General features: G+C 36.3%; 1 protein-coding gene across 1 annotated transcript; it reads left to right on the plus strand.

Annotated features, from left to right (window-relative positions):
• The first annotated feature begins 1,802 nt into the window (after positions 1-1,802).
• On the plus strand, positions 1,803-21,195 carry podxl (podocalyxin-like). Its single transcript, XM_065285092.2, has 8 exons — positions 1,803-2,040; positions 2,930-3,403; positions 10,731-11,369; positions 14,953-15,044; positions 16,959-17,064; positions 17,338-17,381; positions 17,465-17,599; positions 19,261-21,195. The coding sequence occupies exons 2-8, from the start codon at positions 3,340-3,342 to the stop codon at positions 19,453-19,455; spliced, it is 1,275 nt and encodes a 424-aa protein (XP_065141164.2). The 5' UTR covers positions 1,803-2,040; positions 2,930-3,339; the 3' UTR covers positions 19,456-21,195.
• Positions 21,196-23,006: the final 1,811 nt, after the last annotated feature.

Genomic DNA, 23,006 nt, shown 5'->3' on the forward strand with positions numbered 1-23,006 from the left:
TTATACGTAGTACACTTAACAAAAAACATTTTGTGAAAATAAGTCTTTAAAAGCTCGTCTGGATAAATGATTCAGTGAGTCAAAAACTAGCATAAAAGCACAAAGAATGGCAATGTTAAAATAGAAAATACAATATGCAAACTGCATTGACATCTACCATGCATAGTACAAAATTCCAAAGTTTTGAAATGCCTACTATAAATCTCAAGTTGAGATCTATAAAGAATCTTAAGGAATCTTATTCATCATTGGGAAGGAGGATTCCCCTCTGCCTTGTCAGTGCTTGGCACGGCGTCTCCATGCATCTAAAGAGGGAGAGAGTGAATGAGAGCCCACATTCCTGGAATGCCCCACCATTGTCACTTTTTAATGAGGCGCTGCCAACGCGCGCTCTCCCTGTGACAAAACCCCTGTGAGGAGTGATGAGAGGCGAAGAGCCAGACATGAGAGTGCACAGTACAGCGGCAGCCTCGTGACCTCAGGCTGTTTAACATGCGCTCCGTTACTCTCCTCGATGCGAAAAGTGTCAGGGGGCACCCTTGAAAATGTGGCACAACAAAATGCTACAAAAAGTTTACACGACAACAATGTAGTAAAAACAAAAAAGTTATTTCTTTTTATTTCTGTCAAATAGATCCACATTTACACAGATCCGTAAAGATGACTAAATCCAATGTATTACGCATACCAGGCCAGTAGATGGCGATGTTACTTTGTAAAGAAACACTGCAAGCTTGCGCACTTGTGCATTCTTCTACAGAGCATAAATACAAACAATCAAGATGGCAAAAGCATCATACAGTTGTGTTTAGACAGACGATGATGTGGATTTATTACTACAAGGCGACAAAATTGTTAATTGGTTGGAGATGCACAAATAAACTCAGTATCTTGAGTAGCACAAACACATTCCTGCAGGCCGCCATTTTTGTTTTGGCTTTACTCGTGAATTTACCCGTGCGCATGACATCACCATCATCCCAGATTCGAATTTACATAGTTAACACGGAGACGTGCACTTTGAAACCCATCTTCAAAGTTTCAGTATCACAAAACGTTGTGGTTGTGTCAACGAACAGCCAAACCGCATTAAAAAAAAACCAGTTTACGGTTAAACTCGTTGGCCCCTCAAGTAGGTTTTTGTCGGCATTATAAGGTAGTACGATTGTGCTGCTGTTTAAATTTAACTTTAAAATATATTATCCTACATACATACCACTACTATACTGATTCTCCAAAAGTTCCCAGCAAAGAAAATTGAAAGTGCAAACAGCAACTATTTCAGGACAGACAGAGACGCCCAGGAAGTAAGACCAACACCCAAGCGTTTATCTCCCTTTAAACAGCACCCAAAACATTTCCTCTCCACCATTCATAACAATCACACATGACATGACAGGAGCTTTGTCACCGCTCTCATCTAACATTTCCTATTAACCAGTTACAGCTGAGGGCTCCTCACTGAGTTAATGCCATAATTAATGGAGCACAAGTCGATGGCAACGAGTGGAGGTCACGATAGGTTGAATGGAGGTCTTGTCTTTTATGGCACTTAAGAGTAAACAGCAATTTTCAAACGGCAGCTTTGAAGTCTCGTTGTCATGGTTATTGGCTTGGTGACTTGGCACACGCTTGTAGGGTCAGACCTGGCCTTCACAGCCTAAATCCAGACAGCCCCCTTCCAAGCAGCTGCGCTTACACATGGCTTTCCCAGACAAATCAACATATTTCTTCCAACCTTTTTGAACTTGATTTGGATTGTCGTGTTAATTTAGCCTATTCAGCCATCCAGGTATGTTCTGTATGCTATTGCGTATCGTGTAAATAACTGTTAATGTTACGTTAACATGTACGGACACCTATTCAGCCTGCTGTTCTGTGCTATTGTTTAGTTGAATATCTTGCCTTTCCAGATTAAATGTCTGTTCTACGGCTTGGATTTTGTGAAATCCTTTTCTAAATAAACGTGATGTATAGTCCAGTGCGACTTTTTGACTGATGCGACTTATACTCCGGAGTGACTTATATCCGGAAAATACGGTAAATGATGACAGAATTGTAATTTTTTTGTAAACTATTCCTTTAAAAAGGTCATAATTTGTACTATTTAGTAGTGTTCGACCGATACGGGGTTTTAATGGCCGAAACCGATATTAAGAAAGCTGTATGGCCGAGACAAAAAGTGAAACTACATAAACATTTGTTATGCATAACATTTATAAATATACCCTTTAACAGTAAGTCATATTTACATAATTAAAAATTTACATAATAAGACATAACTAATGTGGATTTGACATTGCATGCAACTGTTTTAATAAGTTTGTTTAACCATTGTTGTGTTGTGTGTAACACAATATAAAGTCATGTTAAAAAGTGAATAATGATTGGTCGTTTTACGGTCTGTCAAACTTTGGCTTTAAATTTAGTGTTTTTTGATTACAAACAACAGATTTAAGTAATGGAGAAATTGGCCGATTGAAAAGATTTATCGGCCGATGGCGCTAATAAAATAAATCAAAATATCGGTTGAAATATACACTGAAAAAAATTATTCATTCAATTTACTTAATTTTTAAGGTAAGTGGTCGCAATCAATTTAAGCTACAATTAAACAAAAGTTATTTGTTTTGTTTTTCTATTTTTTTATGTAGCTTAAATAAATTGATTTTCAGTGTATCAGTCTATCACTACTATTTAGGTACAAATATGTACCAATATGTACATTTGAAGTACTAATATGAACTTTCTAGGCACAAATTGTACTGCCAAAGTGACAGCTAGGGATAGATTTTTTTCTGAAAGTTCATAAATTAATATTTTTCACAAGAAGTAGCCTATACTTTCACTATAAATATTTATATATAATAATATCATCATTATTCTGGCCACGCCTCCTAATATTTAGCATCACCTTGTGTCCATACAGTCAGTGGACCAAATTATTCATGGGTGAGTCTTGTGCCTGCCCAGTGAAATCCAACCCAATCTTCTTCATTGGATCCCCATCTACAGCACACAATAAACTGAAAGATCTCATAGATCCTCACCAGCAGCAGTGTGCGCACGAGGCACAGCACGTCTCCAGTCTCACTCCACAGACTCCGCGCTAGTTTGAATAGATCACAATCCGCGCAGCCAAGGAAACCCAGCAAAAACTTTGCCTCCAAATCCCCGGGCCGTCCGGGTGGGGTTGAGACGCAAACAAAAGCACTCTTCCTAAAAAAAAGAAAGAGTACCAGCTGCAAACTAATTTAGTTCAGATACAAACTGAAGAAAATAAACGGAACAGATCGGAGTCTCCACGTTTTAACGCAAAACTTTTTCTGGGCTCATTGAATGCGGATCGAGCATCACACTAAAGAAATGAAGATGGAAATAATGTGGACAATCATTCTACTGGGTGAGTTACTGTACATTAATAATGGCAAATCAGTGTGTCAATATTGAAAATATTTGTAGATATTTCCTGAAGTTTATTTGGACAACAAGGTTGTGTTTGTAACATTAAGCTTCATAAACTAACAATGAGTAGGCTAATATCATTTTTTTTAGACTTTAGTTAATGCCAATTTATTAATTCGTGTTAACAGGTAATACCTTTTTGTAAAGTGTTAGCAATACACCTAATTCAAAGGTGAAAACAGTTAGAGTTGTTTTTAAATTCGTTCTCTCAGTGGTTGCTACGTAATTAATGATAACGTCACAACAGTTAAAACCGTTAAATACGTTAAGTACGTTAACTTTCCTCTTTTTAAAAAACGCGATGTCCAACTTAATGTACAACACTTTTTTATTGATCTCTTTAAAATGTTCCGATAAAAATATTATCAGTCTTTCTTAAATAATGATCCGCATTAAATGGTTAGATGATAAATCGTTTTATTGTTTCATAATCTTTGGAAAAAAGCGTTTACTAAATGGCTAAATGTTTTGGCTACAGTCTTTTGATTAAAACTCTACAGATATACATTTTTATAAGTTGCAAAATGATATTTAACCTTTTACTTACCTGTTATGTTGTACAAATAAATGGAAATATTTGAGATTAATTTAGCCTACTTAAGAGTTTCTCAATGGAAACCAAGTGGCAACAATTTCAACGGAACTGGGCGCAGGTGTCGGAGTAAATATTTTGTTAAAGTGGCAAAATAAGTCCTGTGGGAACTCAGCATCTGTGTCAGTCTCAACCTTTCTGTCAGCTGCTTTGCTGAATTCACAAACACTGTGGTGGCACAATAAGAAATGAAGTGCGTGATTAGCTGAAGAGGCGCGTGAAGGAGGATTGTTGTTTTTTAATTATAAGCGTCGCACCTGCCTGTCCACACAACACTCATTACATCAACTGTCCTGTTTTGTTTAATCAACCCTGTAAGAAGTATTGTAAGCATTTCTGACCTTACTTTTCCCTGGTCAGCCTTTTTTTTAAGTGGACGCCATCAATAGTAGTGCAAACAATATAAAGGATATTTTAATCACGCAATTGTTTGATCTCACATTTGACGGATTCAGGATTTAAGGATCCCTTGTGTTGCATTATGTTTACCTCAATCAGAAAAGGCCTTGACTTTTAAACAAGCCAATCTAAAGTGATAGCAACTATGTGTCCTTTGGCAAAACTCTGGTATAGATGCGGCCTGACGGGTGTCTCACACAAGTCTTGGGAAAATGTTGAACAATGGGGTATGAAAGTGTTCTGTCAACATCCTTGTTCCCAGGGAAGGTGTGGCTGTAACTTCCTGTCCTTCTCTCTTGCCGAGTTCTCTCCAATAACGCAAATTCTCTCTGAGATAAATCAAAGAATAAGAGATTGATTTTAAAGAGTAGATGCTTATTGGAACAGATGTAGAATTTGTTTAAAGATCCCATGAAAAGAATTGAACAGGGCGTTTTTTATGCTTGATGAATTTCCTGCTGAAACAGGAAGTTGGAATGGTTACTTTTTTTTAAATGGCACATGTGAAGCATGAATTGCTACCAGCTACTGCTAGTCAGCGGAAAATGTTCTGCATTTCATCTGAAACTAAAAGACAAAGCTCAAATTTTGCTTTCATGGTGTCCATACTTTCACACACTTTCCACGAAGAGGAGGTGTAATTCAGTTCAATTCATGAGTGACAGAAAGTTCGGGGAGGAAAATAAAGAAGAGAGTGAGGTATCTTGAGAATCTAAAGATGGCCCTCTGTCCTTCCCTCCCCTCCTCCTCTTCTTAACTTATAACGTCTGCAACTGGCACCACCACAGCCCTCGACTCCCATCTAATCCAACCTCTAACCCAGGCCTCCCCTCTCTTCATAAACCCAACATTTAATCATGCGCTTTTAACAGCTTGTCCTTATACACTCTTCAAAATAAATGTTCCTCAAAGGTTCTTTATCAGACTCTATGGTTTCTTTAACATCTTCAGAAAAGTTTCGTTCAGTTAAAGTTTTACGGACTATAAAAAACAAACTTTTAAAACATCATCTTGTGGCGCAGGCACCACACAACCTTCTTTTTTAATCACTACCCAAATAGACTTAAATTACTCTGATTGTGGACATGCATGAATTACACATCATTTAAAACTTTAAAGTGACTAGTTTTTATTAAGTCCACTCCCAATAAAAACAAAATGATGCACTTTTGTTTTAAGGGGGCACAGTGTGCACAGCTCATAGTGCAATCATCATTATTAACATCAATTAAACATTAAAACCTTTTATACGCATATTATCATAGACTACACAGACAAAAAAAAGCAGTTATGAATGATTTTATTGCTATTTTACACATTAATGAGAAACTCACGTCACGTGATGTCTGTGATTGGCTATAATGATAAACACTGCACAAACAGTGAATAATAAAAGTTGATTTACCTTAAGGTGCGGTTATACATTTTTATTATTATTTAATTGCTTTGAAAGCACTTCATTTTCACAAACAGTGAATAATATAGTTTTACAACGTGTATTAATTCTTGTTATACCACGGGTCTGTTGAATGCTGTATTCTGATTGGCTTAGAAATGTTCCATGGGTATGCATTATTTTTTGATAACAGCACACCTAACTTGTCAAATGTCTTAATAATAGGCACCAGAGCAATGTTTGTGGTAACCGTGGTATAAGCAGAATAATTGACAACGGTCCTTTGTCTTATTTGAAAATAATGCACACCCGCGGTGTAACGGCACACCGTTTAGTGTCGTACCGCATAGTCATCTTGGTTATAAGTTATTTTGCTATAATTTAATGGTCCGTTGTTCATTTTTCCTTACTAAGTTAATGTCAATACAGTTATTGTAAGCTCATTTTAGCTTATGCATTAACATAACCTTATTGAAAGTGTTACCTACATATATTAAAAAAAAACGCATTTTATCATATTTGACCTCAGAGTCAGTGCACATAATGATTCAGCGCCCCCTCTAGTGGTAAATCTAGATATAAACATTAAGAAATGAACTTTGAATGATCATCTTTGTACACAGTTAATCCACGACCGTGCACATGGCACCAGCGCTGTTGCATCTAGATTTAGTATAATTCAATTTTAATTCAATGCATCCAGAAAAAAGCATATGAGTAAAACAGCGAAGAACTGATCGTGAAACTGATTCTTAAAAAGTTCACTTGACTTAAAAAGTTTTAATGGGATGACGCCTCTGGCTTGTTCTGTTCTCTCTTCCTCAGTGAAGTCTTTTTTGTTTTATTCTAAACCTGAGTGCAGCAAACCGGACATCTAAAGCCTTATTTACTCTTGTCTGTCTACACACTGTTCACTGCGATCACAGCCGCAGGCTTTTCTTTGTGCTTCTTTCAAACAGGACGCGATGGCCACAGGCCTTTGCAAACAGACGATGCATCTATATTTGGTGCACTTTGTACAATTCTTATAAATGACACAATTGCAAACAGGACATCTAAAACATTATGTACTCGCATCTGTCTCCACACTCCTACACATTGGACCTTTAAATGTGCAGTGTGTAAATTTTAGCGGCATCAAGTGGTGAGGTTGCGAATTGCAACCAATGGCTACGGCAGCCGCCACTGGACAAACATCTCATCGTCGGCGACAGCTTAGTAAAAAAAGTTTGTCCGTTAAGGGCTTCTGTAGAAACATGGTGGCACAAAATGGCGACTTCCATGTAAGGGGACCCTCAGTGCATGTAGATAAAAAGGACACATAACGGTTCATTATGATACACCCCTGATAATATAGTTTTGTATATGATTTTTGCATTTCTGTCAAGAGATCTTTTTAAAAAATTACACACTGCACCTTTAAGTCAACGATAGCTTTAACTCTGAACTATGCTATTTAATTTCTAAATATCTTTATAAGAAAAAACACACATGTGCTTTATTGACTCGAAAAAGTAAATCTGAACAAAGTAAACAATCCGGTGTTCCTGTCAATATAACTGGTTATTTTCCTCTGCCTGTCAAGAATCAGATGCGTATCTGAAGTATTTACAGTATATCTTCATTAAAGTGGCCCAAATTAGAAATTAGATTGTGTGATTTTTGCTCATTAAATCATTCAATTAACCATCCATCATTTTCATCCATCCAATTAACATATCAATTGGAAAAAAGTCCAATGTGACTGTGAATGTAGCCACCATGCAGCCACTGGATACAGTTCAATTAGCACAGCATAATGACATTTGAATGCGTCCCATGAGGAATGCTTTTGAGGAACGCCTGGTGACACCGACCAGCCTCCTACCAGCCCTCTCATCTCCTCCCTGCTTTAAGCTGTCTGTCTTTTATTCATGGTGAGCATCACCCCCTCCCCCAAACTACCCACCTCCTCACATAGGGCCAATGGGCCTGTCCAATTACTGGACACCATCATTGGTCGAGGATGGGGAAGTAGGGGCCCCAAAAGTCCTACATACTATGGGGGGACTTATGCCCAAAGTATATACTGCGGGCCGTCCGCATGATACGACTATCTTCATCAGGAGGGTCCGCACACCCTGTCCCTGTTTGCACATACCACCGTCTTTTCTTTTTATCATTTTCACTTCTTCCAATAACGGGGGTAAGTTGTAACATTTGCACTCCTGTCACTTTCGGTGTAATTGTTGATAACAGTAGGTCCCACAAACAAACTTTAAGCGTTCATTTGTAGCAGAGATTGTGTAAAAAATGATTAATTTAACTTCAAGGCAGGGTCCATGATCTCTGAAAGCTAATGTTGAAATTTAAAATCACCCCTTTTGGAGCCTCTAGTGGCCAGTCGATGAATTGCAGTCTATGTCACTTCCGTTTTGGCTTCATGAAAGAGATCGGAAGGTTGCCCCTTGGTTAGGTCTCTAAGAGGCTGTTTACACTTGGCATTAACATGCGTTTTCGTCGATCGGATAACAAGTGGACGACGTTAATGCCAGGTGTAAACGGTGTTTAAAACGTTTTGAACGCGTCCACTTTCGACCACTTTCAACCACATTCAGAGGTAGTCGAAACCACTTTCGATCGGATCGCTTTGGAGTTGTGGAACGCATATGTGGTTGAATGTGTTCGAACAGCCACACGCGACCGCCTTCTCTCCGCCCATTTATCTAATCTGAGATATTAAACACAAGTTTTACGTCTTTTTTTGACTTCTGGCGGGAACATACGGTGAACAGCGCTATTTTTATCCTTTCATTGATAAAACTACTGCGGGGTGTTCTCCGTAGTTTCGTTTTGAAAGCGTGAAAGTTGCGCGATCCTATTTCATCAATTGCGCTGAAAATTCAGAGAAAGCTCCAACATATAAACGTACAAAAAACACTGTGCAGCATGTATACTTGCTAAACAAGCAGCCGACTCCGACATAATATTAGTTTGCGTCCATATAAACTCATAATTATTCCCGCTCGCGTTTGAATGACAGCAGAGAGACTCGCCCACGGACCGTCCCCTCACAGTATTCAGGACATAAGCGGTCGAAAGTGGACAAAAGAGACGTATTTAAATACCAGGTGTAAACGTAATGTGTCTCTCTCATCCACTTGTGATCCGATCGGTGAAAACACATCTTCTTCACGAAGAACCATTTTAGGCTAAATGGTTCCATAAATAATCGTTAATCTAAAGAAACTTTCTTCTTTGTGGTAACGAAAGGTTCTTCAGATTATACAAAGGTATAAAATAAATGGTTATTTCCTTTTTAAACACCTTTATTTTTAGGAGCGTAGGCAGCTGTGCTGATTATCAAGGGGAATATTATGGTAACACAAGGCTGCATGATAAGATGGGGAATAGTCAAGAAGCCGAAAAAAGGAACCATTAGCCAATCTACATAAATAAACACTCGTCTTGTCACTACCCCCCAATCCAATGCTGACAACAACAATGCACTGTTGCTACAACAACCACTACTGATTGTCATGAAAATCCACTCGGTCGAGATTTACAAGACCTTCATCTTGGGTGGCCTCTGAGGAGTTCTTGTTAAATGCAACAACAGCAGCAATGAATAATATTTGTGCAAAAACACAGATCATTAGATCATTTATTACAGTCTTGGGACAATTAATATTAAAAACACGGTCATCATGACACCCCGAGTCAACAAGTGCTTTATTACATTAAGTTATACGTTTATTTTGTTACACACAGTGGCCCGGGATAATTTTCACAGGATTGTAAATGTAATAAATTTATATTCATTAATTTAAATTACACAGTGCAACCTTGTTGGCAAATGTAATTTACATAAAACTGCTCTATAACTAAAACTAAAGCATAAAAGAGACACAGGAAACTTTTGTTTACATTATTTTCCACATACCGTACATTTTTGTAGCTCCAGATATATCGCTTTGATTTTGTATAAAGCTTATTGATTTGAAAAGCTCTGTGTCTCTGATTGGCCAGCTAATCTGTATGTTGTGATTGGTCTGAATACCTCTGACGTCAGCCAGGAATATGTCGCTCCTTACCATGTTTGAAAGATTCACTCACACTGCAATGCTAACAGGAGTTAACTTTATTGGGAATTGGAATTATGATAATGTCGATCTTTACTACATCATCAATCCCAGGAAGTAATCTGTTTCCCACAATCCTTGTGTTTGTTGTAGTCCAAGAAAAGAGATTTACATTGGACGAGCCCAGCAGGTTGAAATTAAATGTTTATATTTAATCCAACAATGGGTTAAAACAACCCAGCGAACTGAACCTTTTTGACCCAGGGCTGGGTTAAAAATAACCCAGCATTTTTTTGGGATGTAGAGACACTTTTGCACTTTATGTTATTAACTTCGAGTTAGTCGATTCTTCTTCTTATGTTTGTTAATTAATGTCTGTGCATATGTAAACCAGTGGCAATACTGGAACAATAACAGTAAGCTGTTGGTCTGTGTATAAGCAAATATCTAATTATGAACTTGACAGTCATTAGAAAGGCCTTTGTTTTAAGTCTCCAGAGACCATGAAACAGATTTGGACACCATTGTGTTATGGCATCTGTGGTTCCGCCCATAAGAGTAGGTGTGTTACTTCCTCAGTTATTGTCCAGTTTGATAAAAAATAGAAGTGAACTCTCACTCCAACATGACACCAAGACATAATAGCATTACAAGAAGCTAAATTAACAGAAAGAAAAATCACTTACTTAACTCAAAATGTGTCACATTGGCTATTACTTCTGTAATGATGCATGTGGGAATGAACATGAACTTATTTGCACATAAGTGTATTGTAATTACAACCTTCCCTAACATATACTTTCTGTTTTCCTCCTAGGTGTCCTCCTTCATGGCACACAATCCGATCCTGCTGCACCAACCCCTCAATCCAATACTACTCAACCAACCACGCAAACCGTTTCTACTAACCCAACCACGCAAATCACAACTATTGAACTAACCACGCAAACTACTAAAACTGAAACAATCACGCAAACCCCAACTTCTAAACCAATCACGGGAAACCCGACTACTAAACAAACCTTGCAAACCACAACTGCTGAACTAAGCACGCAAACCACAGCTACTGAACTAACCACAAAAACCAAAACTAGTGAACCAACCACGCAAACCACAGCTACTGAACTAACCACGAACACCCCAACTCCCGCACCAATCATGCAAACATCAACTACTGAACTAAACATGCAAACATCAACTACTGAACTAAACACGCAAACACCAACTACTGAACTAATCACAAAAAACAAAACTAATGAACCAACCACGCAAACCCCAACTACTAAACTAACCACGGAAAACGAAACTACTGAATTACTCCCGCAATCCAATTTTAATGAACAAACCACACAGACCACATCTACTCAACCATCCACGCAAACTAATTCTGCTGTTTCAATCCTGCAAGCCAGTTCTCCTGATTCCAATACACCAAGGCATAACACCAGTAGTGTAGGTAAGATCTCCTTCACATCATTACACTGTCATCACTCACCCTTATGTTGTTAAAACCCATTCAAAAGTCCTTTTGTGGAAGACAAAATGAGACATTTCAGCCTGATCTCAATGGAATTTGTTCGTATTTTACGAGCTGGCTAATTTGTATGAATTCGGGAATCGATCAACTACGTACGATTAACGTTACCCTAACCTTAACTTCACAGAAGAGAAAGCAAATCGTACAAAAACGTGCCAATGTCGTCATACAAATTAGTCACCTTGTCATATACGTGCCAATTGCTAAAAGAAATATTCTTATACATTAAAGGGAAACCAGGCAAGTCTGCGTATTATTTCTCTACGAGCTCCCCCTAGTGTCTGAAAGTAAATGCCTTCAAACACACTGTCGTAAAAACCAACTGTTGTCCCTCCCCCCTCGGAACCAAGTTTATCAGCTTATTTCCAATCCAGTTATGTCTGAGTTAGGTACACTGTAAAAAAAATCTGTATAAATTACAATGTTATTGCAGCTGGGTTGCCGGTAATTTACCGTAGATCTACATTTATGTTATTTACTGGCAAGCATAGGTGTCATTTACACTGGGGACGCTGGGGACATGTCCCCACCACTTTTTGAAATGGCTGATTTTGTCCCTACCACTTTTTGAAAAAATTTGGTTAAAATGTTCTGAAAAATCAAACAATACTTGTGCGACTTACACTGCAAAAATTACTTTCTTACTTAGTATTTTTGTCTTGTTTTCAGTAGAAATATCAAAAAATTCTTAAATCAAGATTTCTTTTCTTTTTCTTGATGAGCAAAATGACCTTAGAAAATAAGTCTAGTTTTTAGACAAAAAAAATACAATATAAATGAATTTGTGATTAAAACAAGCAAAAATATCTGCCAATGGAGTGAGAAAAAAAATCTAAAAATAAGATTTCTTTTTTCCTTAAAAACGTAATTTAAGCAAAATTTTCTCACCCCATCTGCAGAAATTCTTAGTATTTTTGTCTTGTTTTCAGTAAAAATATAAAAAAATTCTTAAATTAAGATGCTTTTTCTTGATGAGCAAAAATCTAGTTTTTAGACCAAAAATATCAAATTTAAGTGATTTTGTGCATAAAACAAGCAAAAATATATCTATATTTTGTCCCCACCACTTTTTAACACAAACTGACGCCCCTGCTGGCAAGAGTTTGTTCAAAGTCAAATACATTTTAAATATTAACAAGTCTTTATCTTTACAGAATAAAACTATACAATAACAGTCTCATGCAAAGCATTCTGGGAACCAGAACTCATCATCAACCTTTTTCTGTTTTTTGCTTCAGATTTTGTTTCCCAGAACGTTTTGCTTGATGCTGTTTTTTTAGTTTTAATCTGTAAAGACAAAGACTTGTAAATGTTCATTCAACTTTGAACAAAATTTTGCCAGTAAATAACATAAATTTAAATCTACGGTAAATTACCGGCAACCCAGCTGCAATTTCTACGGAATTTTTTTACAGTGAAATAATATTTCCTTTCCAACTGATTTTTTTGTTGTCATGCATAGTAGTATTTTCACCGTGAATGACCGATATGAACGAGGCAAACTACTGCTTTCATGTTTTGTTTTTTATTGGGAGAGTGGGCATGAGAATAATATAATTATAAATAAATAAATAAATACACTGTAAAAAAAAAATCCGTAAAAAAACGGTAAATCTCTGGCAGCAAAGTTGCCAGAGAAATTCCGTCAAATTATGGTAAAAAATGTTTTTCAAAATTACATACAAAAACCGTAAAAATACAGAGAATCTTTTACAGTCCTAATTCATTAAATTACAGAATATTACTGTTAATAATTGTTATAACGGATAAATTATGTGAAAATACTTGAAATACAATTTCAGGTCAATCCCTGTAAATATACGGCTTTTATTAGTTATTTTATTTAATTGCTCTGTATATTATACAGTAATATTATTTTAAAATACAGTTTATCTTTGTAAAATAACTAAAAACCACCTGTATAAAAACGTATTAAGTATTTGAAAATACATATACAAGCAAAGGGAAAACGTCAATCGTCCAGATTAATTTATGGTCTATAAGTTAATCTGGACGATTGACGTTTTCCCTTTGCTTGTCTATATTTATTTATTTATAATTTTTACTTAATTTTAAAAATGTATTTTAAATAAATTTACTAATATAACTCTGGACAAATATTATCCTTCTACATCTATTTATCCATCCATCTTTCTATCTATCTATCCGTATATATATTGTTCCCAGACACATCCTGGCCAGGGTTTTGGTGCGTCTTCCGGAAGTCGTATTTGTTGACAGCATACGCCATTCAGTTAAATACATAAGACATGCAATCGTAGTTTTGTTCTTACCTTAAAATGTAACTGTTGCTTTTCTGTAATATTAATAATAATAATCCTCTATGACGTATGCGGTCGACAAATATGACTTCCGGAAGACGCACCCGAAATCCTGTCCTGGACGCGTCCGGGAAGAATGGGACGTATGGTCACCCTAATATATATATATTAGGTCTGAAGCTCTTTTTCATTTCTTGGAATCTTCCGTCAAGGGTTTTCGCTGCTTCATCCCCGGCTCTGCCATTTTCAACCATCGCTAGTCGTGTTTCGCTCGCCTGCCTCTGTGTTGTTTGCCGTAAAGTGATCCTGCTTCTCGCGATATCTGAGACTTTGCGAGACTGAACAACCTGATCTCACGAATTTCCGTGGCATAGTCACGGAATTTTGTGCTAATTTTTCCGTGGCATTCTCACGGATCTCCGCATTTTACCGTGACCCTGCTACGGACTGTCTTTTTCCGTGTCATTCTCACCGATTGGTTACTCAACTGTTTTTTCCTACTTTCTTAACATTTTCGCTTCGGTTTAGGGTTAGATTTACATGAAATGACATCCCTACCCAAACCCAACTCCAGGCAACAATTGTTTAAAGTTTAGAAAATATAAAAGAATAAATCAGAAAAAAATAGTATAAACAAATAGTTAAAGTGAAATACTAATGCAAACACCAAATCTAACCCTAAACCGAAGGGAAAATAGTTTGAAAATAGGAAAAAGCAGTTGAGTAACCAATCCGTGAGAATGCCACGGAAAATGAGCACACAATTTTGTGACTATCCCATGGAAATTTGTGAGATCATGTTGGACTGAAGGACACCAGGTCGGATACAGAGATCTTGCAAGTGGGGTATTCTTCCTACAGACGGTAGGGGGGGGCGAGAGAGTCTTCTTCGTCCGGTAATGAGTCATTTAACCATATACCGACTTACGAAGATGATTTATTAACATAAAAATGCTGCCTTGTGTCCCTTTAATGCAACAGTGACCACAGGCTGTCAAGTTTTAAAGACTAAAAAAAACTTCTTAATTGAATATGATTTGTCTTCTATAATACAAGTAGGATTTTCATGATACCAAAATTTTAGTGACCAATACCAAGAACAGTGACTTTTCACAATTCTCTTTTTAAAATCTATGAGTCTGACAAAACATAAGGGTGAGTTCAACTATGACTTGTAATTTTAGACAAACTACCCTATTATAAAAGTATTTCTTTTTCAGGTCCTAAACCATTCAACCCTACAGCAACACATTCTACAGTTTCTCCAAGTCAACAAACAGACCCACGTCAAGCTGAAAAACTCAAAGAAATTGTAATATACTAGACAATTTTTTGCATATTTGTTTTCATTCTTCGTGTCTATATTTGTGAAATGACTTATGTTTTCTTCCCTGCAGGATTTTGGTTTATGTTTACATGCACCATATTTCAATCTGACTAAAACGATCCGACTGCAGATTACAAAGGAACAGTTTATATTTATAATATGATTCAAATCTGATTCAAAAGTTTGTTTACATGTACGTTCTATATAATCCGAACAAAATGTCTGCACAGCAAGGGTTGCAAGATCCACGTAACAAAACCAGCACAGTTGCTATTCCAAACAAGCCCAAAATTATCGTAATGCACAGCCCAAACCCATCCAATAACTAATGAACAAAAAAACAACCTGTCGAAACTGCTTTAAAGTAGCTTAATTCTCTGCCAAAAAGCTGCAGACTTTGTAATAATGCACACAATCTATTATTGAGTTAAAGCTTCATCTCTGGATGAATGTAAGTTGGGTTGGAGAAGTGCAATGAATGTTTTTTCCGAATATCACAACGACATTTTATTGCTTCATGTAATATTACGAAAAAACCCATGACCTCGGCAGAATGTCCAGCACGTGCCTCCATTCCCTTTATAAAGTACACCTATTATAAGTATCAGGTGTGCCCAGAATGTGTTTGTGAAGTTTCAGCTCAAATTTAATGTCTGTACCTTTAAATGCAAATGAGCTACAGCTCAATTCCTTACAAACAGACAGTGAGCGCTTTCAGTTCGAATTAATACAGTCTGAGACAATTGCATGTAGTTGACAGCCTCGCGGAATGTAATGTTACGGGGTCCACGACCTTCAAGTCTAAAAAAGTGCGTCCATCCTTCACAAATTAAATCCAAACGGCTCCAGGATGATAAACAAAGGTCTTCTGAGGGTAATCCACGCAGTGTTGTTGTAGAAATATCCATATTTAAAACTTTATTAATGAAAATAAATACCTTCCTGTAGCGCCGCCATCTTAGTCGCGTCCGCATTCAGGAGAGAGTATTAGCGTAGTGTACGCACTTTTCTTAGTGACGTATGACAAATTCTGAGGGCGGGGGCACAGAGCAGCAGCAGAGTAGCCTCCGTAGGCTGCGTAAGCTCTCATCCTGAATGCGGACGCGACTAAGATGGCGGCGCTACCGGAAGATAGTTATTTTCGTTAATAAAGTTTTAAATATGGATATTTCTACAATAACACCGCGCGGATTACCCTCAGAAGACCTTTGTTTATCATCCTGGAGCCGTTTGGATTTAATTTTTTTGGATCGGATTAAGAAAATACTACGATTCACGCATTTACATGCTTAACTCTTTCACCGCCAGCATTTTTAAAAAAGTTGCCAGCCAGCGCCAGTGTTTTTCATGATTTTCACCAAAGTTTAATGCCTTCCAGAAAATGTTCTTTCAAACAAAAAACCGTTACATCCTACCTTTAGTGGTTCTTTTGCAATCAGCTTTTGATTATGGGTAGGTTTCTGCAAAAACACCACATTTTGAGCAAAAAGCAGAGATAATTCCATTTTTGTGACGGACTTTTCATAGAGATCCCATTCAGAGCGATCTTTAAAACAGACACGGACATGCAGCAGCATGCCATAGGCAATACTTCCGGGTTTAAAAAGTTGCGGAAGGGCGCCACCTGGTGGATAATAGCGGTATTGCGGAAAGACGGAAAATCTCGTCATTGGCGGGGAAAGAGTTAATTGTCTTCTGTGTAGGATCACATATCCCTTTCAATCTGATCAAAATTTCATTCGGATCGATTAATGTGTTTACATGAAGACAATTTAGTGTAACTGATCCATCAATAAGATTACAAACAAATTATTTGGTTGCATGTAAACATATGCAGTGTGGTAATAGTAATACATCCAGTGAGCTACTGTTGAAATCTTTCTGTTTTTATTCACTCAGACAAAAGGCCTGAAAGAAACCTGCAACATGATTCTTCAGAAAAACACAGGCAATTGCTCAGTGAACCAACAGGGCAATACATTTACTGTAATAGTAACAGTGGACGGTGAGGACATTTTTTGTATGTTTACATTTACTAGATCCACATTTGTACAAGTACTTCAATTTTCATTTACTTTCCACATCCAAATTTGATTGTTGCTACTTATAAGGTAAACTTTGTGATTTTACAGAATATAAAAACATGCAAAAACAGGACCGATAGTCCTGGCCCAAACTCACTCACTTGGTAGAGCTACTGTTGTCATGACCATTCCAGACAAATGATGCATTAGTTTAACAAAAAGTCAAAGTAATTGTCTTCATTATCTCAATCCAGAATTACAAGATCATCCCAACAAACCCCCTACAAACACAGAACAGGTAAGGGTATTTTGAGACGCCTCTATTATGAATCCCTCAGGACTGTGGTTCATTATCATACAGAGCTCCTCTTATCTCTGCAGAAGGATGAAAAAAAGGATGAGACAATACCAGACACATTAATCATCATTCTGGCTTCATGTGGCGCATTGGTGCTTATCCTGTGCTGTTTCGCTGCTTACTGCACATATCATCGCAGATCTTACAGAAAGAACCAGGTAAACATCTCAATCACTTCCAGACATAAAGAGAAATCAATGCAAAACTGTATAACATGCAACCAACAATCATTGGGTCTCATTCACTAATCACTAATTTTTCGTAAACAAAAACTTTCCGCCTAATTCACAACAGGTGCGTATGCGCATGAATTTATTCTTATAGTTGTTCTTAGGTTTGAATTTGAAGTGTACAAGGTTGGCAATTTGCATAATACACACCCAAACCAGCTCCATGTAAGGGCTTCAAGAGCAGTTTGTAGCCAAAGCAAAAAAGCTAGAAAAGAAGTTCATGATCATATTTATTATCGATAAAGTTACGTTTTGCTTAACATTTTTTATTTGGGAGGTTTTGCTGTCGCCGGAGGAAGCCAGTGCATTGTGTCCATCGGAGTAACATTAAAGTATTGGATACGATAACAAAGACATTTATTAATATGACAGAGATGTGCATCTAATAATAATAATAATATAGATAATGTATATCATATAGAAAATATTATAATATAAATATAATAATAAAAAATATATTTATTGTTGTACATTTAAAAGAAATGTTGATACGAAAGTTTTTGTTGAATCATGATTTGTTCGTTAAAACGTCCATACGCACATCTCACGCACAAATTCATGCGTAAGCATTCTTAGCAAATGCGACCCAATAACATTAAGCAACTAATAATCGAAGGGCTACTGAACCTTTAAACCGTAAAAAAATCATTTTATATTAAACTAACAACTTTATATTAAAACTATATAACCATCTTATAAACTTATCTAGGATCCAACATGGCGATGGCGATATATTACATTTAAAAAAAAAAGTAATATATGCAATGTTGGGGAAAGTTACTTTTAAAAGTAATGCATTACAATATTCAGTTACTTCACAAAAAAGTAACTAATTTCATGTAAACTAATACTTGCGTTACTTTTAAGTTACTTTTTCTTGCTTGGCTGAGGCTTGATCTCTTTCAGGCCTTGTAGGTGTTTTCTATAATTGAGAAGTTCTGGTTTCAGAAATTGCATATTTTCATTGCAAAAATGTCAAGTTCTGGCCTGCCATCTCCGTTTCTGACTCAAACTGTTCCTGCTCAGGCGTAATTCTAAGTGACTACATTAATTAAACTGAAAAGTAACTTGCATTACTTTTTTAAAAAAGAAATTCAAATATTAGTGTGTACATTTATAAAGTAATGCGTTATGTAGTGAATATATGTACTCTTAAGTGAGACGATACGTAAGTGAGACGATACGTAAGTGAGACGAGACGAGACGAAAACTACTTTTTCCAGCTACTCGTGAGAATCAGTGAGAAATGAAATATCTCCTCCATTAAAATTGGATAACATTTCCATGTGTTATAATTTTGCATTATGTAGTCATAAGGTGCGCGCCAAATTGCATACGTAATACATTATACACCATTTTGTAGTATAAACAGTTTTAAGTAGTGCACTCATTCAACTAAAGACTAAACTACTGAAAATACTTCAGTTTAGTAAAACAACGCTGTGTTCCATTTGGGATGATACACCTCTTCTACATGGTTGAGCACATACTGCGTACTGTCTCGTATGTCATTTGGGGCACAGCTATAGTCTAAAGACACTAGCGAAACCAAAGGGTCTAACATCCAATGAATTCCTTTGCCATTAAAGCAACACCTGACGGAAGAGCTACAGACGGTGGAGAACGGTTACCATGACAACCCCACGCTGGAGGTGATGGAGGTACAACCGGAGATGCAAGAGAAGAAACCGCCATTGAATGGGGAGTTCAATGACAGTTGGATCGTCCCCATAGACAACCTGCTGAAAGAGGACATGGTAGATGAAGAAGACACCCACTTGTAAAGACCCCGCATGAGCTGTTTTTACAACCAGAATGTGAGGAAAGCATAGATTGCTGAACAAGGACTATTAAAACGGCCATGGTGCCTTGATGTATATGCTGTAATTAAGTAGTTAAAGGTCAAACGCGCTATAGCGACAGTGAAAATATTTACATTGGGCACAATGTGTGCCGCATCTACGGAACAGGAAAATTCAGACTTCCGTACATGGATCAAAGCACAGTCTGTGGCTTTTTTTTTTTTAAAGTAAGTGCCTTACTTTGTGTTTATCGCACGCAGATAATAGCTCACATAGGATTGCAAAGGAGTGAAAAGTTTCCGGTAAATTTCCAAAACTTCCCATGGGAACTGAATCTGGGTAATTTTGGAAATATTCTAAATTGGAAACTTAACTGGAATTTATGGGAATTATTTGGAAATTTATATAAACTATATCATATACAAACATAAATAAACATTTTGTTTGGTCATAAGCAGACAAGCATGCAAGGTAATACAGATTTTTTTTCCCATAGAAAGTTTCCAGCCTTGAATATTCCCAGAATTTTGCAACCCTAAGCTCACACAGTGAGCATTCTTGTGGACTAGTAAAGAAATCTCTTAAGAAATGCTCATAAAAACTCGTATTATTACGTATTTTATGAGGTCACTAATTCATATAAATTCATATAACCACACTCATACATTTTTGTACGATTTGCTTTCGCCCCATGACGTTGGGGTTAGCGGCAAGGTTTAATATTGCTATTTATGATAATCATACGTTTTTGTATAATTCACTTCGTACAAATTCATACCAATTCATCAGACTTTAACAACTCACTTATATACACCACACAAACAGTAGCACAAATTATACGTAGGGTAAAATATTTTTTTTGCAATATTATTACTGATATTTTTATTATTGAATGCAGTAAGAATGATATGGTTTGAATTGATATTGCATGGGACTTTGTTGACGATTTTCTTTTTTAAATCAAAGCTCATTTTTGATTTTCTAGTCACTGGCAAGTTTTGGTTTCACAGAAAATTCACAATTAAAATTGAGTTAGTCTCACTTATAGATATAATTTTAAGTTTCATGATGCACATCTTCAGTATGTGAATACTTCAGTGTTGTACATACATTTTTTATACTTCCTAGATATAATTAACACTAATAGACAAACAACACTGTGACCTATGGATAAATCATCCTGGTAAACTACAGGCAATATACAGATATACAGAATAACCTGTAAATACTCTTTAGTATTGTAACCCGAGGTGTATACTGTACAATATGTTGAACAGTGGAGGCGCACAATGTTTCGAGACAAAACCCTATTTTATGTACAGATGATTTTTGCATTATTTGAGTGGTTACAGTTTTGTTAACTGAAACACCAAACTCAAACTGATTAACTTTACCCGTGAATCTTGATGTGTTCTTTGTCTTTTCTCTTTGTGTAGGAGTTTTATTTATGTTATTGATTTAAGTAAACATTAAATGTTTTATGTATTTGCATGCACCACACCAATTCTGATGGGGACTCATTTTAACTGATCTGTATTCACCAAAGTATTTTGTTTGATTTGTTTAAGCTATATCCTATATTTTAAGTCAGTTTGCTCGTGTGTGCAAACGACAGGGGTCTGATACACTGGAAGCCGCATCTCTGTCACATGTTTCTGTCTGGGGGCGGCCATGAATTTAAATAAAAATAAAAGTTGTGATTTTTTTAAGAAAGTGTCTTTAATGTCCAAGAACGTGCACAGTATAAAGTCCAATATTTTGTATTTACAGACAGAAAAATATTAAAGGGGACATTGCACAAGACTTTTTTAAATGTAAAATACATCTTAGTTGTTCTTGTAAAGTTTTAGCTCAAAATACCATATAGATAATTTATTATAACATGTTAAAATTGACTCTTTTTAAATGTGAGCAAAAATGTGCCATTTTGGGGGTCCTTAAAATGCAAATGAGCTGATCTCTGCACTAAATGACGGTGCGGTGGGTGAATAGTGCAGATTAAGGGGCGTTATTATCCCTTTCTGACATCACAAGGGGAGCCAAATTTCAATGAGCTATTTTTCACATGCTTTCCGAGAATGGTTTACCAAAACTAAGTTACTGGGTTGATCTTTTTCACATTTTCTAGATTGATAGAAGCACTGGGGACCCAATTATAGCACTTAAACATGAAAAAAGTCAGATTTTCATGATATGTTTCCTTTAAGAGGCCACTTCAAGATTATTTAGAAATTATTGATCATTTTGTTCATTCAACTACTGCCAACGTTTCCGCCAAATTCCTACACTGTATAAATTCCTTGTTGCACTTAAATTTTTAAGTTTAATCAACTTGAATTTACATCATTTGAACTTTCTTGACAAGGAGATGAGGAGTTGCTATATGTTATAAAAATAAAGTTAAAATAACTTAAGCTAATTCAGCTTTTTTTAATTAATAGCAACTCCTTACTGGTCAAGACAGTTTAAATATATTGTAAATTCAAGTTGACTAAACTTAATGTAACTGCAACAAGGATTTTTTTTACAGCACTGTAAAAATACTTTGCTGCCTTAAAATTTTTTGAATCAACTCAGATTTATAAGTCATTTCAACTTAAATGTTATTTATCTTGACTAGAGATGAGTTGTTATAACTTATAAAATGTTGACTTTCTCAACTATATTTTATAAGTTGTGACAACTCATCTCTGTTGACACGACTTGTAAATCTGAGTTGATTTAACAAAAAAGTTTAAGGCAGCAAAGAATTTTTTACAGTGAGTGTAATAAAAATTATGTTTTGTTTTGCAGAAATTAACAAAGAGATGCAATGTTTTCAAATCTTGAAAACTGCAAAGCAAACAGCTTTAAATAATTTTTTCTATATAATTTCCTATATATTTTGTTTTGCGCTTATTTTAGGATGAATAAAACAATTATATTTGATGGAATAACGCTGATTTTTTAATCTTTGCATGCGCTCATGATTGAAAGCGGTGAGTGGTCTCTAATTTTTTTCTGCATCTATCCATCTTTGGTATAATATGTCAACACAACAAGTGCATAAAGGAAGACTCGGACAAAATGATTTTTGTAAGAAAACTTGAACAAAATACAATCTTTATTCTTTATGTACATTACATACAATGCAGTTTCTTTAATAGTTTCTACACATTCATGAGAGCCACAGTGTAGTGCGGTCATCTCGCCGCGTCCTCGCTCGATAGCAGACGGGGACGGCGTCGAGATGAGAATTTTCAGGACAGAGGAAAAGAAAAGATTACTTCATCTCCGACACTGCAGAAATGTACACCAAAAACAAGAAAACGTATTTGGCATTGAGTGCAACAAAAGTCTCTTGTAAATATCCATCCTCTCGTGTTTTTTTATTTATTTCATGATTTTGTTTTTACTTTCCTCCTGGCACAAAAACAACGCTAACTACTAAAGGCAAAGAAAGCCCCGTAATCCAATAAATCACAAACGCAAAACGTTCCCGTTCCAGGAAAGAAAATACCCTTAATGAAGTCTATAAATCACAAACGGTCGTC

This window comes from Paramisgurnus dabryanus, chromosome 1, assembly GCF_030506205.2.
Source record: "Paramisgurnus dabryanus chromosome 1, PD_genome_1.1, whole genome shotgun sequence".
Classification (NCBI taxonomy): domain Eukaryota; kingdom Metazoa; phylum Chordata; class Actinopteri; order Cypriniformes; family Cobitidae; genus Paramisgurnus; species Paramisgurnus dabryanus.